Below are 14,948 nucleotides of genomic sequence, written 5' to 3' on the forward strand. Positions count from 1 at the left end.
GGAGGCTGAGGCAGGAGCACTGCTTGAGACTAGAAGTTTGAGGCCAGCCTGGGAAACAAAGGGAGACCCTGTCTCTAATATATGTATATTAAAAAACAAAAACAAAAACAAAAACAAAAACGGCCAGGCGCAGTGGCTCAAGCCTGTAATCCCAGCACTTTGGGAGGCCGAGGCGGGTGGATCACGAGGTCGAGAGATCGAGACCATCCTGGTCAACATGGTGAAACCCCGTCTCTACTAAAAATACAAAAAATTAGCTGGGCATGGTGGCGCGTGCCTGTGATCCCAGCTACTCGGGAGGCTGAGGCAGGAGAATCGCCTGAACCCGGGAGGCGGAGGTTGCGGTGAGCCGAGATCGCGCCATTACACTCCAGCCTGGGTAACAAGAGTGAAACTCCGTCTCAAAAAAAAAAAAAAAAAAAAAGAAGAAGGAAGGAAGAAAGGAAAATGATGTGAAACTTACCCCTATGAATTATATTCTTTGCTAACAATTATTCTATTCATTATTTTTTCATTCTAAAAACCCTTGTTGAGTGCCAACTATGTACCAAGCCAGATGCTTTAGGCATGAGTGATACTGTGGTGGTTGGGGACGCCAGACCTGATCTGCTTGTATGGAAGGTTACAATCTAGAGCAGAATGTGTAAAAGAGAAATCTGTATTTTTTTTTTTCACACTAATTTACTCTTTTCTCACCATTTTTCACATTGAAATGACAGATTTGTAAAAATTCCAGCTTATTTTTACCAAGCGGAGTGTTGATAAAATCAGAGTAGCAACTCTCAGCACAACTCTCTGACACTTGAGTAAATACTCTGAGATGGAAAGGATGGTACAGAGACTCACACACCTTGAAGTATACGGTTCCCTTCTCTTTGACAATGGCAGCCTGCTCCAATTTTTCTTTGGTATCCATCTCCCAGGATTCTTTGGCCTGTGTGTAAATTTACGACAATGGTTAGACGAACACAGAGAGAAAAGCATCAGTTGAGGCCCATTAGAACACAGAGCAGTTAATTCTAGAAGATACTCCAAACTGAAAAGACTCTGGCTGTTGGAACTGTGTGTCAGTGACAATTTACTGTTAGGCCAGTGCTTCTTTACACTTCTTTACACTTTCCAGCATGACCAAGCTGCAGCTTAAACAGTGTTGCTCAAGAGGGAGGAGCTGCAAAAACACAGTAAGGAACATACTCTGGTAAGCACTGTTACAAAGTGAATCTTTCCGAGTATAAGGTGAAGCAACGCAAAGTTAGGGCCACACCTTATCTCCCTCTTGCAAACCTCTCCACTAAGGTGTTTTTCTCAAGCCTTCGTTTTTCAACTCTAAAATGGGAACATAACTGTAGTCAAGCTGTAGTTGTATATTCATAGAGAATTTTCAAAATTCAGGGTCAGGCTGTCTCAACACTCCAAAACAACTGGATATGCTACTAATACTGCTAAATTCCATAAACTTGCAGATGTATACAGGGGGATTTCAAGCAAAACATAACTAGGAATAAAGCTCATGCAAAAATAACACTTTAGAGCCATAAGCCAATGACTTCATTATCATCTGCTAGGTTGTACTGTGCGTATCATTACTTCCTCCATTACAGAAATAACTGGACTTGCCATTTTAAAGCTGGATCTAGAAGGACCATAGAGTCAAGAGAACAGTCTGGAATCCTTCCGGAAAAGTGGCAATAGGGGTTGTCAGTGCTACTGACTGCATATAAATTATGAAGTTTAAACAGGTAACTAAACTTCTCGCTATTCAAAAGACAACAAGTGTGTGTTCCTGTTGTCATAGCCCCTGCTATCCTCTACTTTATTACTATTTTCTGAGACGGAGTTTCATTTTTGTTGCCCAGGCTGGAGTGCAATGGTGCTCACTGTAACCTCCACTTCCTGGGTTCAAACGATTCTCCTGCCTCAGCCTCCCAAGTAGCTGGGATTACAGGCAGGCACCACCACACCTGGCTCAATTTTTTGTACTTTTAGTAGAGACAGGGTTTCTACATGTTGGTCAGGCTGGTCTTGAACTCCCAACCTCAGGTGATCTGCCCACCTCCACCTCCCAAAGTGCTGGGATTACAGGTGTGAGCCACTGTGCCCGGCCGCTATCCTCTACTTTTTAAAAGTGAATAATGAAAGGGTTACTAGTCTTTCTGGCAACTCGTATAATTCTGTTTCCTAATAATGTAGCTAAATTATTCAAAAACTTAGTTATGGTTCAATTCCAGGTTTTGGCACCAAAACAAACAAACAAAAACACCTAGTTAACAAGTCTCTGTATTTTTTATATTGGCTTCAGTCTTTACGGAATATAAGTATATTCTTTTTTTTTTTTTGAGACAGGGTCTTGCTCCGTCACCCAGGCTGGAATGCAGTGGCATGATCACGGCTCACTATAGCCTCAATTTCTCAGGCTCAAGCAATCCTCCTGCCTCAGCCTCCTGAGTAGCTGGGACCACAGGCATGTGCCACCACATCCAGCTAATTTTTTTTTTTGTAGAGATGGGGTCTCACTGTGTTGCCCAGGTTGGTTTCGAACTCCTAAACTCAAGCAATCCTGCCTCAGCCTCCCAAAGTGCTGGGATTATAGGTGTAAGCCACCATGCCTGGAATATAAGTATATATATTTTTAGATGGAGTCTTGCTCTGTCCCCCATGCTGGAGTACAGTGGTACGATCTTGGGTCACTGCAACCTCCACCTCCTGGATTCAAGCAATTCTCCTGCCTCAGTCTCCCAAACAGCTGGGATTACAGGTGCCTATCACCACACCCAGCTGATTTTTGTATTTTTAGTAGAGACAGGGTTTCACTATATTGGCCAGGCTGGTCTTGAACTCCTGACCTCAAGTGATCCACCTGCCTAAGCCTCCCAAAGTGCTGGGATTATAGGTATGAGCCACTGCGCCCAGCATGGCCTAGAATATTCCTAATACTACAAGGCAGAGGATTAAATCACATTGCCACAAATATAATCATATACCTTCATGTGATTTCCAATATACCAAGCAGTAGTGTATGAATATACTCTTGGAGCAATGACAGGACACAGGCTTGCTGTGGCACACCACTGGGAGTGCTCCTAAATAAGTAGTGTCCGGGGGAAGAGGGTGCTTTATAAAAGTGGACATCATAGGAGGCCGAGGCAGGTGGATTGCCTGAAGTCAGGAGTTTGAGACCAGTCTGGCCAACATGGTAAAACCCTGTCTCTACTAAAAATACAAAAAAATTAGCCAGGCACGGTGGCATGCACCTGTAATCCCAGCTACTTGGGAGGCTGAGGCAGGGGAACTGCTTAAACCAGGGAGGTGGAAGTTGCAGTGAGCCAAGATCACACCACTGCACTCCAGTCTGAGTGACAGATCAAGACTCTGTCTCAAAAAAAAAAAAAAAAAAAAAAAAAAAGAAGAAGAAATAGGAAAGCCAGAGGTCTACATAACCACATGCTAAAGACTATGTTCTCTCTAATAATGATAATAATAAAAACCCCACAATATGCTACGAAGACAGCATTAGTCGATCAGTGCTGAGCTAGCAGGCCTTTGGAAGAGGTTACTTGACAATGATCAGTGGTCATAACCAGAGCATGTTTCTTTGGAGGACATGAAGTGGAAGGGGTATGATTAGAAACGTCACTGTTGGAGGAGAATCTCAAAGCAGGCCTCTCCTCACCTTCTTAGCCCAAAGGTACAGGCCCACAGGAGAATGATTTTTTTTCCGAATCTACAAAATATAAATGGTCATGTTTCCATTTATATTAATGTGCTTAATGTGGCCAGGGACAGTGGCTCACATCATAATCCCAGCACTCTGTGAGGCCAAAGCAGGAGGATGGCTCAGACCAGGAGTTTGAGACCAGGCTGGGCAACACAGTGAGACCCCATGTCTACAAAAAATAAAATTAGCTGAGTGTGGTGGCATGCGCCTGTAGTCCCAGCTCCTTGGGAGGCTGAGGTGGAGGACTGCTTGAGCCCAGGAAGTCCAGGCTGCAGTAGCTACGATTGCGCCCACTGCACTCCAGCCTGGGTGACAGAGTGAGATTCTATCTTGGGAAAAAAAAAAAAAAAGCTTAATGTACAGAACGTGGAAGTAGCACTATGCAAGAATAAAAAAAGAATACAAATGCAGTCCTTCAGGAGCTCTGCAAAGGGTGGGGCTTTGGAAATGCCAGGGGCATGTGGCTGAAGATGACAGCAGACCTGGCTCAGGTATATGCTGTGTGTCCAGTTCAGCTGCTGCTGGGAGCCTCCAGAGTGAAACTGAGATGGAAATATGTTCAAGGAGGCATGCTGTCTCTGGAATCCAAGGCAACTGACAAATTCTCTCTCTTCTCCACTTGGAGAAGTATGAAAAGAAAAGGCCCAGGGTTAGGAGGTTTCTTTCTTGTATCCCTGGTCACAGAGCCTAGTGGCCCTCGAAGACTTGCAGTTGGGATAACAACTTGCAGCTACAGTGCAGGCCTCTTCGTGACTCCTGTGAAGGGTACAATCCGTTCAGCTCCGAAAAGCTGCACCCTACTCCCCCAAGGAGTCACTTGGCAGAACGTGAACCTTTCTGTCCTCAACCCAGGAAAAAAAAAGTAAAAAAAGAACAAGTCTAGGAACAAATAAGGGAACAAGTCTTGGATTCTACCCAAAAAAAGTTAAAAAAAAAAAAAAAAAGCTGACACATAGGAACAAAATAAGAACACGGAGCTCCTTCGTTGTATATCGGCTGTGCTCTGTCAGTTGTCCCATTCTTTAGCAGCAGTGCTGGAGGCAAGAGACAAACTTGACAATGAATAAACACCATCCATCTATACCACCTACTAAGATAAGATACTAATTTCTAGGAAGTGGATGCAGAAGAGACATCTACCATGATTTTAAGGAAGTTGGTATTTTCTCACCTTTTCGAAGCTCTTAAGTGTAACTTCATAGATAAGCTCAGCATTAGGTTCAATGCCAAATTTAGGCTTCCCTGCCTCTCCAAAACCATATCTGAAATGGAGAGTAAAAAATGAAACTTTAAAAGAATTGGTGTATTTCCAGGCACTTCCTTTAGTATTTTGAGGCATCAAGCCATTATCTGCAAGCTACATATGTCAGAGACCCAGAAGACAAACCAGATGTTGACCAGAAGATACAGTGTGAAGTATCATTGCTACAGTTTTCATAGAAACCAGGCTAGATTTAGTTTTCTCCTTCATAGTCACATGTAATGCAACACCTGTACTCCTTGGGGCAGCTTGATTAATGGGATTTTAAATGTCGCTGCCTTTTTCTATACTTGATTTTATATCTAGTTCTTTTTATAAAATGGCCATGAGTTAGCTACTAGGAATTTTCTCCTAGGTTTTATCAGCAGGAAGGAAAGGGAAGACACAGCCACTGTAATTGTTAGGGTGGTATTCATCAGAAGTACGTTTTGATAAGGTTTTAACTTTAAAGTGCTGTCACCTTCTAGTAGTATCACTTCCAGTCACATAAATGAAGGGGAAAGGTTCACATATCAGGAAAGAAAAGTTTTCACACTATTTAAGTTTTTTTTTTTTTTTTTTTTTTGAGACAGAGTTTCTCTCGTTACCCAGGCTGGAGTGCAATGGCGCGATCTCGGCTCATCACAACCTCCGCCTCCTGGGTTCAGGCAATTCTCCTGCCTCAGCCTCCTGAGTAGCTGGGATTACAGGCACGCGCCACCATGCCCAGCTAATTTTTTTTTTTTTTGGTATTTTTAGTAGAGACGGGGTTTCACCATGTTGACCAGGATGGTCTGGATCTCTTGACCTCGTGATCCACCCGCCTCGGCCTCCCAAAGTGCTGGGATTACAGGTGTGAGCCACCGCGCCCGGCCTATTTAAGTTCCTATTTAAGTTTTTTAAAAGCACATGAAGAAACACAAACAACGTAACAATATACTCAAAAATAAGCTGCCCTAGCAAGTTCTGGCACCTTCTCTAGAGAAATATTCTTATGGCTTGTAGCTATCACAGAGTATAAGATTCTATACCTTTAGCCAAAACTGACTGAGTAAAACAACCGAGGACATATAAATTTGTTGTTTGGATCATGTAAGATCTCCAGCAAGTTAAATGTATTCGGGAAGCAGATATCAACTAGAATGGGAGCTCTAGCAGAGCTCTGTCTGATTCAACTGTTTCCCAGTGTTGAGAACAAGGCCCAACATATTAGTCAAGTGTTCACTGAAATATATTCTGTTCCCATTTGTTGCAAGCCAAGCTGTTCTTTAATATATGAAATGGTATTACAAAAAACTTAGTAAACTCAAACTTTCAGGGTACAGATTGAAAGAGGTCAAAACCGAGTTAATCGAATACCTCCAGTTTTCTCTGGGGCAAAGGGTGTGAAAGGAAACATTCCCATTTTGTTGCCTGCACCACTTTCTTTACCTTTTGCCTGAATTTTCCAGGAATAAAAATGCTTTCTCACCTCCACTGTTACACAGAAAATGGAAGCTGGAGCCAGAAAGAGGAATAGAGATACAAGAGCTGGCAGGAATGAGGAGCAGGGCACAGGGCATCTTCCACAAAGACATAAAAAAGGACATAATTACCAGTGACCAATTTTAAGAAGTGATGCCTAGTTTTCTACTTTGAGATCTTAGAGGTATATATATACTATTTTGTTTCTGCCATCTGATTAATTAAAAAAAAAAATCCATAAGCACCTCAGTAGGTAGGTGAGTCCTTGCTAAGCATATGTTTATCGACAGCATATTACATTTGGAGTCCTGTGCTAAGCAGTTGCAAATGCAACAAATGATCTGGCATTTGCCTTAGACCAGTGGATCTCAACCAGGGCGATTTTAACACCTCTTCCTTCCAGGGAAGCTTTGGCAACGTCTAGAAACATTATGGGTTGTCCCAACTATGGAGGTGCTACTGGTATCTGATGGGAAGAGGCCAGGAATACTGCTGGACAGCCCCCTATGACCAAGGATTAGTAAGCCCAAATTGTCAACAGCGCTGAGGATGAGAAAATCTGCCTTAGAGGAAGGTGGGGGTGGGGAGCGTGGGGGTGTATCAAGAGAGGCACCAAGTATCCTACTATTGATGGGATTAAAGAAGACCAAAGGAAAATATTTCTACAGTCTCTCACAGGTGAAATGAAGCCATTTAGTCAAGAAACGTGGTGTGGCGCACATTATCCTGCAGAGGTGGAAGCTCACGCCACGCTATTCTGGCAGCACCTATCCTGACTTCCGTATTACACAGAAAGTTGTTAGCCTGCGTAAAGGAGGAACCAGGGCACTCAACTCATCTGACTGAAAAACAAACACCACAAGAGGAATCTTAGGACCTAACCAAAAGATAATCTAGACTATAGTAACGAAAGGAATTCAGTATTAATGTCCTTGAATTAAGACTAGCCTCCAGAGATTAGAGATACAAATAATGACTATTAATGACCATTAAGTCTTAATGTGCATATAAGAAGCACTTGGACTGCAGCTCTTATCAATCACTCCCTTTTTACAGATGAATAAACAGAGGCTCAGAGAGAAGTGCTTCCTGAGAAGTCACACAGAGAGGCAGTGGTAGAGCCAGGGTTTAAAATCAGACCTTGTGTGTCCCCAGGAAATGTTTTTTTGTTTTGTTTTGTTTTGTTTTTTTTGACTCATACTGCCTCATAACTAGATGCCATGGCTCTTGGTAGCCTGATGTTTGTTTTTTTTTTTTTTGAGATAAGATTTTCAATCTGTCACCTAGGCTGGAGTACAGTGGCCCAATCTCAGCTCACTGTAACCTCCGCCTCCCAGGTTCAAACGATTCTCCTGCCTCAGCCTCCCAAGTGAGAAGCTGGGATTATAGGCACCTGACAACATCCCTGGCTAATTTTTCTGTTTTCAGCAGAATGGGGTTTCATCATGTTGACCAGGCTGGTTGCGAACTCCCGACCTCAAGTGATCTGCCTGCCTTGGCCTCCCAAAGCGCTGGGATGATAGGTGTGAGCCACCATGCCTGGCCAGTAGCCTGTGTTTTTGTTTGGGGTCCGTTCATGCATGACAGAAACATAAGGAAAGGGAAGGAAAAAGTTTAAACTATCTACACTTGACCTAAAACAAAAAAGATTTATTAGTCTCAGTATTTAAAATAATACAAAGGGAAGATAATGTCCCAATAAGAAGAAAGAAAAACGGATTATCTGGAAATGTTCTATGAATTTCTTATGAAGACATTCTAGGCCAGGCGCAGTGGCTCACATCTGTAATTCCAAGCACTTTGGGAGGCTGAGGCTAGAGGACTGCTTGAGTCCGGGAGTTTGAGACCAGCCTGGGCAACATAGTGAGACTCTGTTTCTACAAAATGAAAAAAAATTAGCCAGGCATGGTGGAGCATCGCCTGTAGTCCTAGCTACCTGGGAGCCTGAGGTGGGAGGATCTCTTAAGCCCAGGAGTTTGAGGCTACAGATTATGCCACTGTACTCCAGCCTAGGTTACAGAGTGAGACCCTGTCTTGGGGTCGGGGCGGGCGGGGAGCGGGGGTAGAAAAAAAAAACCCATTCTTCCCAAGAGCCTATCAGAGTATCAGAGTCAAAGAGAAGGTCTGCCTTAGAAATATTCTGGAGAATGAAATATGGATGTCACTGAGAGCTATTTGAAGATATTTTCTGCAACATTTAGATGTAATGTTTTATGGAAGTGGGAACCTGAATAAAACAAGTAAATTCACTGCAAGCACGGAAAACATGCTTAGCATAAAGGTTTTTATACACACACACACACACACACACACACACACACACACACACCCCACAGCATATAAGAAGTACATATATATACACATACATATATACAGCTTGTAGGGGTTTTCTACATATATATAGTACTATGCAATGCATATGCAGCAGTCTCATATTACAGAGAATGCACTCCACATAATTCCTCAACGTTCAAGGTGTTCCAACCAACACCTTGAACAAAAATTATGTTCCTTTCTAAATATGCTAAATTATTTCCATAAAGCACATAAAAAACTTTTTTTTTGAGATGTTGTTTCACTCTTGGTGCCCAGGCTGGAGTACAATGACACGATCTCAGCTCATTGCAACCTCCCGGGTTCAAGCGAGTCTCCTGTCTCAGCCTCCCGGGATTACAGGCACATGAAACCATGCCCGACTAATTCTTGTGTTTTTAGTAGAGACAGGGTTTTATCGTATTGGTCAGGCTGGTCTCGAACTCCTGACCTCAGAGTATCTGCCCACCTCAGCCTCTTAAAGTGCTGGGATTACAGGCGTGAGCCACTGTGCCTGGCCATTGAAAACTTTTATACCTAGAAATTTATGAAAACCTATTGACAACTTTTATGCCTAGAAAGATCTGAAAAATCTTCCTCATGTTAAACAGGATTTCCTTTTTCTTGCGGTCTGAGAGTAAAATGGAAGAGATAGCAAGCCGTTACAATAGCAACAAAAGCTCACACACTGTGGGCTCACGTGTGCCCTACACGTGTAGGATTTCATTCAGCTCTCCATAACTTTATGAGGTGGATACTGTTATCCCCATTTACAGAGGGAAAACTGAGGCTTAGGAGAGTGAAGTGCCTTGCCCAAGTGTACACAGCTGGGAAGTACAGGGTAGGGTCTAACCACTAATGATACAACAAACAGTTTAAACCAGAAAAGAACTGTTTGTGTTAAAAAATATACAGTCAATTTCTATTTTTCCTTGCCATTAAACTTGAGACATCTGTCCCCACAACTGCCTTTTCAGCCAGGCTAAAATGTAATGTATATAAACTGGTTCATATAACATTATGTCCTCATAATACATACAGAATTTCTCCTAAGGAAGCTTAAGTTTTGAAAACATACATTAGACATAAATCTACCTCTCTGAGTTTAGAATTACTATAATGATTTGAAATGGTGATTAAAACTAATCAGAGATGGCCTGGTGCAGTGGCTCATGCCTGTAATCAATCTCAGCACTTTGGAAGGGTGAGGCAGGTGGATCACTTGAGTCCAGGAGTTGGAGACCAGCCTGGGCAACATGGCAAAACCCTGTCTCCACAAAAAATACAAATATTAGCCAGGTGTGGTGGTGCACACCTGCAGTCCCAGCTACTACAGAGACTGAAGTGGGAGGATCACCTGAGCCCTGGAGGTTGAGGCATGAACCATGATCATGCCACTGCACTCTAGCCTGGGCGACGGACTGAGATCCTGTTTCAGGGAAAAAAAAAAAAAGTAATTAGAGATTATTTGAATATGGAAGAGACAGCTTTTTCTATGCTCTATCTGAATTTTAAGAAGTGTCTCCTAGAAACAGAATTAGTTTCACCTAAGAGTAAACTACAAATACAGAGTAAATATTAATATAAATAAGACACACTAAAGTGGGGGCTATAGTTAGTGGAAAGAGGAACCAGGTAGAGAAAAAGAAGGCGTTATACAAAGGGTGCTTCAGTAAGGTCTTTAAAGAGTTCAAGGTAGAGCATTTTGGAAGGATTTTCAAGTGGTAGTTGCATGACTAAAACATCACCTCAAAAATATGATTATGGGCCGGGCGTGATGGCTCACACCTGTAATTCCAGCACTTTTGGAGGCCGAGGCAGGTGGATCACTTGAGGTCAGGAGTTCGAGATCAGCCTGGCCAACATTATGAAACCCAGTCTCTAGTAAAAATACAAAAATTAGCTGGGCGTGGTGGCAGGTGCCTGTAATCCCAGCTACTCAGGAGGCTGAGGCAGGAGAACTGCTTGAACCTGGAGGGTGAAGGTTGCAGTGAGCCGAGATCATGCTACTGCACTCCAGCCTGGGTGACAGAGCAAGACTCCATCTCAAAAAAAAAAAAAATTTTATATATATATATATATATATATATATATATATATATATATATATGATTATTGATCAAATGCTGGGGCAAAGGTAAACTGCCACTGGATTACTACAGAGGCTACAAAATGACACTGCAAAAGGCATAACATCACCCACTGGCAAGTGCAGGTCATCAAGAATCTCAGTAACTCAGAATCCCACTGTCTGAAATCCATAGAGCCAGAGGGAGGATACACTAGATAAGCAGATGCACTCTCATGCAGAAAGAATCAAAACACCCTGGGTTCTCTCAGGGGTCTGTTTCTCAAGACAGAAGGGTTGGATTCACGGTATAATTTTAGATCTAAAAATAATACTAAACATGTTTTCACAAGAGAGACTGTCAGTGTCTGATAGCTCTGAGCTTGGAAGTGCTAGTGGATATCCTTATGATGGGAAAAATTTAGGCAAAAAATGAGTCATCTCCGTTGCCTTTATATCCAGGAAGAATGTGCTTTTCTTTTTTCAGGGCCTCTGTATTAGAACAAGTGGCACAAGTTCAAGTGGTAGTAAATTGTCCAAATGCTTCTCTGGTTCCCAACCCCCATGTTTTCCTGCCTCATGCCTAATTTAGAGAAAAGGGAAGAGGAGGTGAGAGAACCACATGTGAGAAGGGTCCATAACTGCCTGTCTTGGCAATACTGCAGGTAAAACAAATCATCATAAAAGCAAAAAGTGCCTGTAAGCCCTTTTCTGAACACGTATCAATCAAGTAAACATGCTCACAAACCTCTGTGACACTGTAAGGCCCATTAATTTATGTGCTGACTAACTGCAGCCTGATTTAATTGTTTCCGCTGTTGGATTAACTTCACTGAAAATGCCAAAACGTTGAATGAAAAAGCAAGCATAGCCCTGTCCTTTAGGTGACTTCACTGTGTTCCAAACTGGTATGCTGCTTACCGTGGTCCAAGATGTAAAATACACTGTTCTTCCCGCTGCATTTTCTCCAGAGCTTTGTCAATTCCAATTGGAATGTCGTGGTCTTCTCCTTCACCCACAGTGAATGCCACATCTCTGCAGTCAAACACCCTTCCACCACAGCGGCCTTCCAGGTGGACTGAGGGTAAGGAGACAGGAAAGTCAACAGAGCTGCTGCTTAGGACTGGTTAATTCAGTGATGGGATAAAAATGAGTGGCCAACAGTGTAGCAAATACCATTTCCCCTTTCTCATTTCACAAAGAAACACACGCAGTATGTCTTGGTGAAGCTTCATCTACCCAGTCTGAAAGTTTAGGAGCAACCATATTTCTTTCCAAGTTAAACTTATATTTACTGATATTTGTATCAGTTTAGTGGGTAGCAAACCAGAAACAGGTTTATTGCAGGCATAAGCCACCACGTCTGGCCTAGACTCTTACATTTCTAGGAAAAACAATTCTCTGAAATTTTACAGCTACTTTTAGTATTAAGGGTATTAATTCTTTCCATTTAGGTTTTTGATGCAATAAGAAAAATGGATGGCTGGTATGACAGCATAACAGTCACCAAGTAATATAATACTTTGGATTTCATAAGAAAATCCTGACTGGGTGCAGTGGCTCTTGTCTGTAATCCCAGCTACTTCGAAGGCTGAGGCACAAGAATCCTTTGAACCTGGGAGGTGGAGGTTGCAGTGAGCCAAGCTCATGCCACTGCACTCCAGGCTCCCTCCAGCTTGGGAGACAGAGGGAGACTCTGTCACTCTCTCTCTCTCTCACTCACACACACACACACACACACGCACCCTTTATTTCTACTTATGTAATATAATGGCCTCTATTCAAATCTAGAGATTTCCTAAAATGCTTCTTTTCTAAGACTGGCTGATCTACTTTAGATCAATAACTTGTGGAGAGACTAAAAATCACTCATTCTGTAATACTCATTCCATGCCCAATGAGACAACTATTATCTTCAAATAAAAATTCAATTCTAACTTGTTCTGCTTTTGAATTACATGATCTCAATGAAGCTCTGAAATTCTATGATTCGATGATCTGATAATATCACTCTCAATATCAATATAGCCCAGAAACCGGCTTCAAATCTAATTTCTGCAATTAATCATTTAATTGAACTACCTCTAGCCCAGGTCTGAGAAATGGGAGAAACTGAAGAATGAACAGGAATGGTGTAGACACTAGGGGCCAAAATGTCCCCTGAACATTTATGCTCTAAAGCTTTCTACGCTTTTCCTCTCTTTTTTCTTCTGATTTGCTAAATCTTCTCTGTATTGTTCCAATTGTGCTGCCAAAATGAGTACTCCCCCCTTTTTCTGAGACTGAGTCTTGCTCTGTGGCCCAGGCTGGAATGCAGTGGCATGATCTCGGCTCACTGTAACCTCCATTTCCCAGGTTCCAGCGATTCTCCTGCCTCAGCCTCCTGAGTAGCTGGGACTACAGGCACGTGCCACCACGCCTGGCTGATTTTTATATTTTTAGTAGAGACGAGGTTTCATCATGTTGGCTAGGCTGGTTTCGAACTCCTGACCTCAGGTGATCCACCTGCCTCAGCCTCTCAAAGTGCTGGGATTACAGGCATGAGCCACCAAGCCCAGCCCACCCTACCCTTTTTTAGCCCACCAGTATTAATATCATCTTGATGTGTTCCCCTTGCAGACACAGAATGGGGTCTAGGAAACTTGGGCCAAACTAGAAAGGGCCTAACTCTCAAGTCAGCTCCTCCAAACTAGGGCTAGAGCTAGACTGGCTGGGTAGAGCTGGCACATGCATTTTAGTTTATGTCCTACACTCATAGATGCTGATAATTCCTTCTGTTATATTTACTTTTAGTATGCTCTACATAAAATAAAAATTAACTTGTGGGAAATTGAAAGTTCCTCTGAATTGGAAAACATTTTAAAAATAATTCAACTTTAAAATTTTCAAATATAGTCGTACTTCACTTAAGGATAGGAATACATTTTGAGAGATGTGTTATTAGGTGATCTCATTGTGGGAACACCTTAGAATGTACTTAGACAAATCAAGACGGGACAGCCTACTATAACCTAGGCTAAGTGGTATAGCATATTGCTCCTAGGCTATAAATCTGTATAGCATGTTACTGTACTGAATACGGTAGGCAACTGTAACACAATAGTATTTGTGTATCTAAACATTAAGGAGGTAGAGTAAAAATATGGAATTATAATCTCATGGGACCACTGTTCTATGTGGAATCTGCTGTTAAACAAAATGTTATATATAGCACATAAGTGTGTACATGCAGACTAGAGAGGATCTACAGGGAGTCTGAGGCTTAAGATATTTTTACTGAATTCTCTAAGGGTGGTGGCACACACCTATATAAGTCTCAGCTACTTGGGAGGCTGAGGTGGGAGGATTGCTTGAACCTAGAAGTTTGAGGCTGCAGTGAGTTATTATTGTGCCACTGCAATCCAGCTTGGGTGACAGAGTGAAACTCTGTAACAAAAAAAAAAAAAAGATATTTTTACTGGAATAAATAAAAATTGATGTTTCTAAGGAGATTAAGAGTTCTAAAAAGTTTACATTCCTAAATATTTAAAAATCTGCCAATGAAATTTAGACTAACGATAACACTTTTCTTGCTTTTTTTTTTTGTTGTTGTTGTTGCTGCCCAGGCTGGAGTGCAATGGCACGATCTCAGCTTACTGCAACCCCTGCCTCCTAGGTTCAAGTGATTCTGTCTCGGCCTTCTGAGTAGCTGGGATTACAAACAGGCACTGCCACCACACCTGGCTAATTTTGTATTTTTAGTAGAAACAGGGTTTCACCACAATTCGTCAGGCTGGTCTCGAACTCCTGACCTCAGGTGATCCGCCTGCCTTGGCCTCCCGAAGTGCTGGGATTACAGGTGTGAGCCACCACACCCGGCAACACTTTTATAAAAAAAAGATTTGCTGAGCAAAGTAAATTTCAGCCCATGTATTGTAGAATGTCTCAAGTATAGAGATTTATTGTCGTAGTAGCTCACAACTTAGTCAACAATTTTTTTTGTCTGAAGTTTATTGCTGGAAGTATCATCTTCCTCCCCTAAAGGAGAGTACATTTAGTGGGGGAGGAAATTATCAGTACATTTGTTGTGGCTTTTGGTTGATCAAGTTTGAATGTGTTTTCAAAACAGGAAATCCAGACTCTGTAAGGATTCCTGACTGTGTGTTAGT

At 42.3% G+C, this 14,948-nt stretch overlaps 1 protein-coding gene across 9 annotated transcripts in view; it reads right to left on the reverse strand.

Annotated features, from left to right (window-relative positions):
• FKBP5 (FKBP prolyl isomerase 5) overlaps positions 1–14,948 on the reverse strand; it is a 155,402-nt gene that overhangs the window by 15,648 nt on the left and 124,806 nt on the right. For all 9 annotated transcript variants that reach the window (XM_074397049.1, XM_074397048.1, XM_010333763.3 and 6 more), the window contains 3 exon segments: positions 11,722–11,878; positions 4,887–4,977; positions 851–934 (listed from right to left, as the gene is read on the reverse strand). In XM_074397049.1, the coding sequence (XP_074253150.1) occupies positions 851–934; positions 4,887–4,977; positions 11,722–11,878 (332 nt within the window).

Source organism: Saimiri boliviensis, chromosome 4, assembly GCF_048565385.1.
Source record: "Saimiri boliviensis isolate mSaiBol1 chromosome 4, mSaiBol1.pri, whole genome shotgun sequence".
NCBI lineage: Eukaryota > Metazoa > Chordata > Mammalia > Primates > Cebidae > Saimiri > Saimiri boliviensis.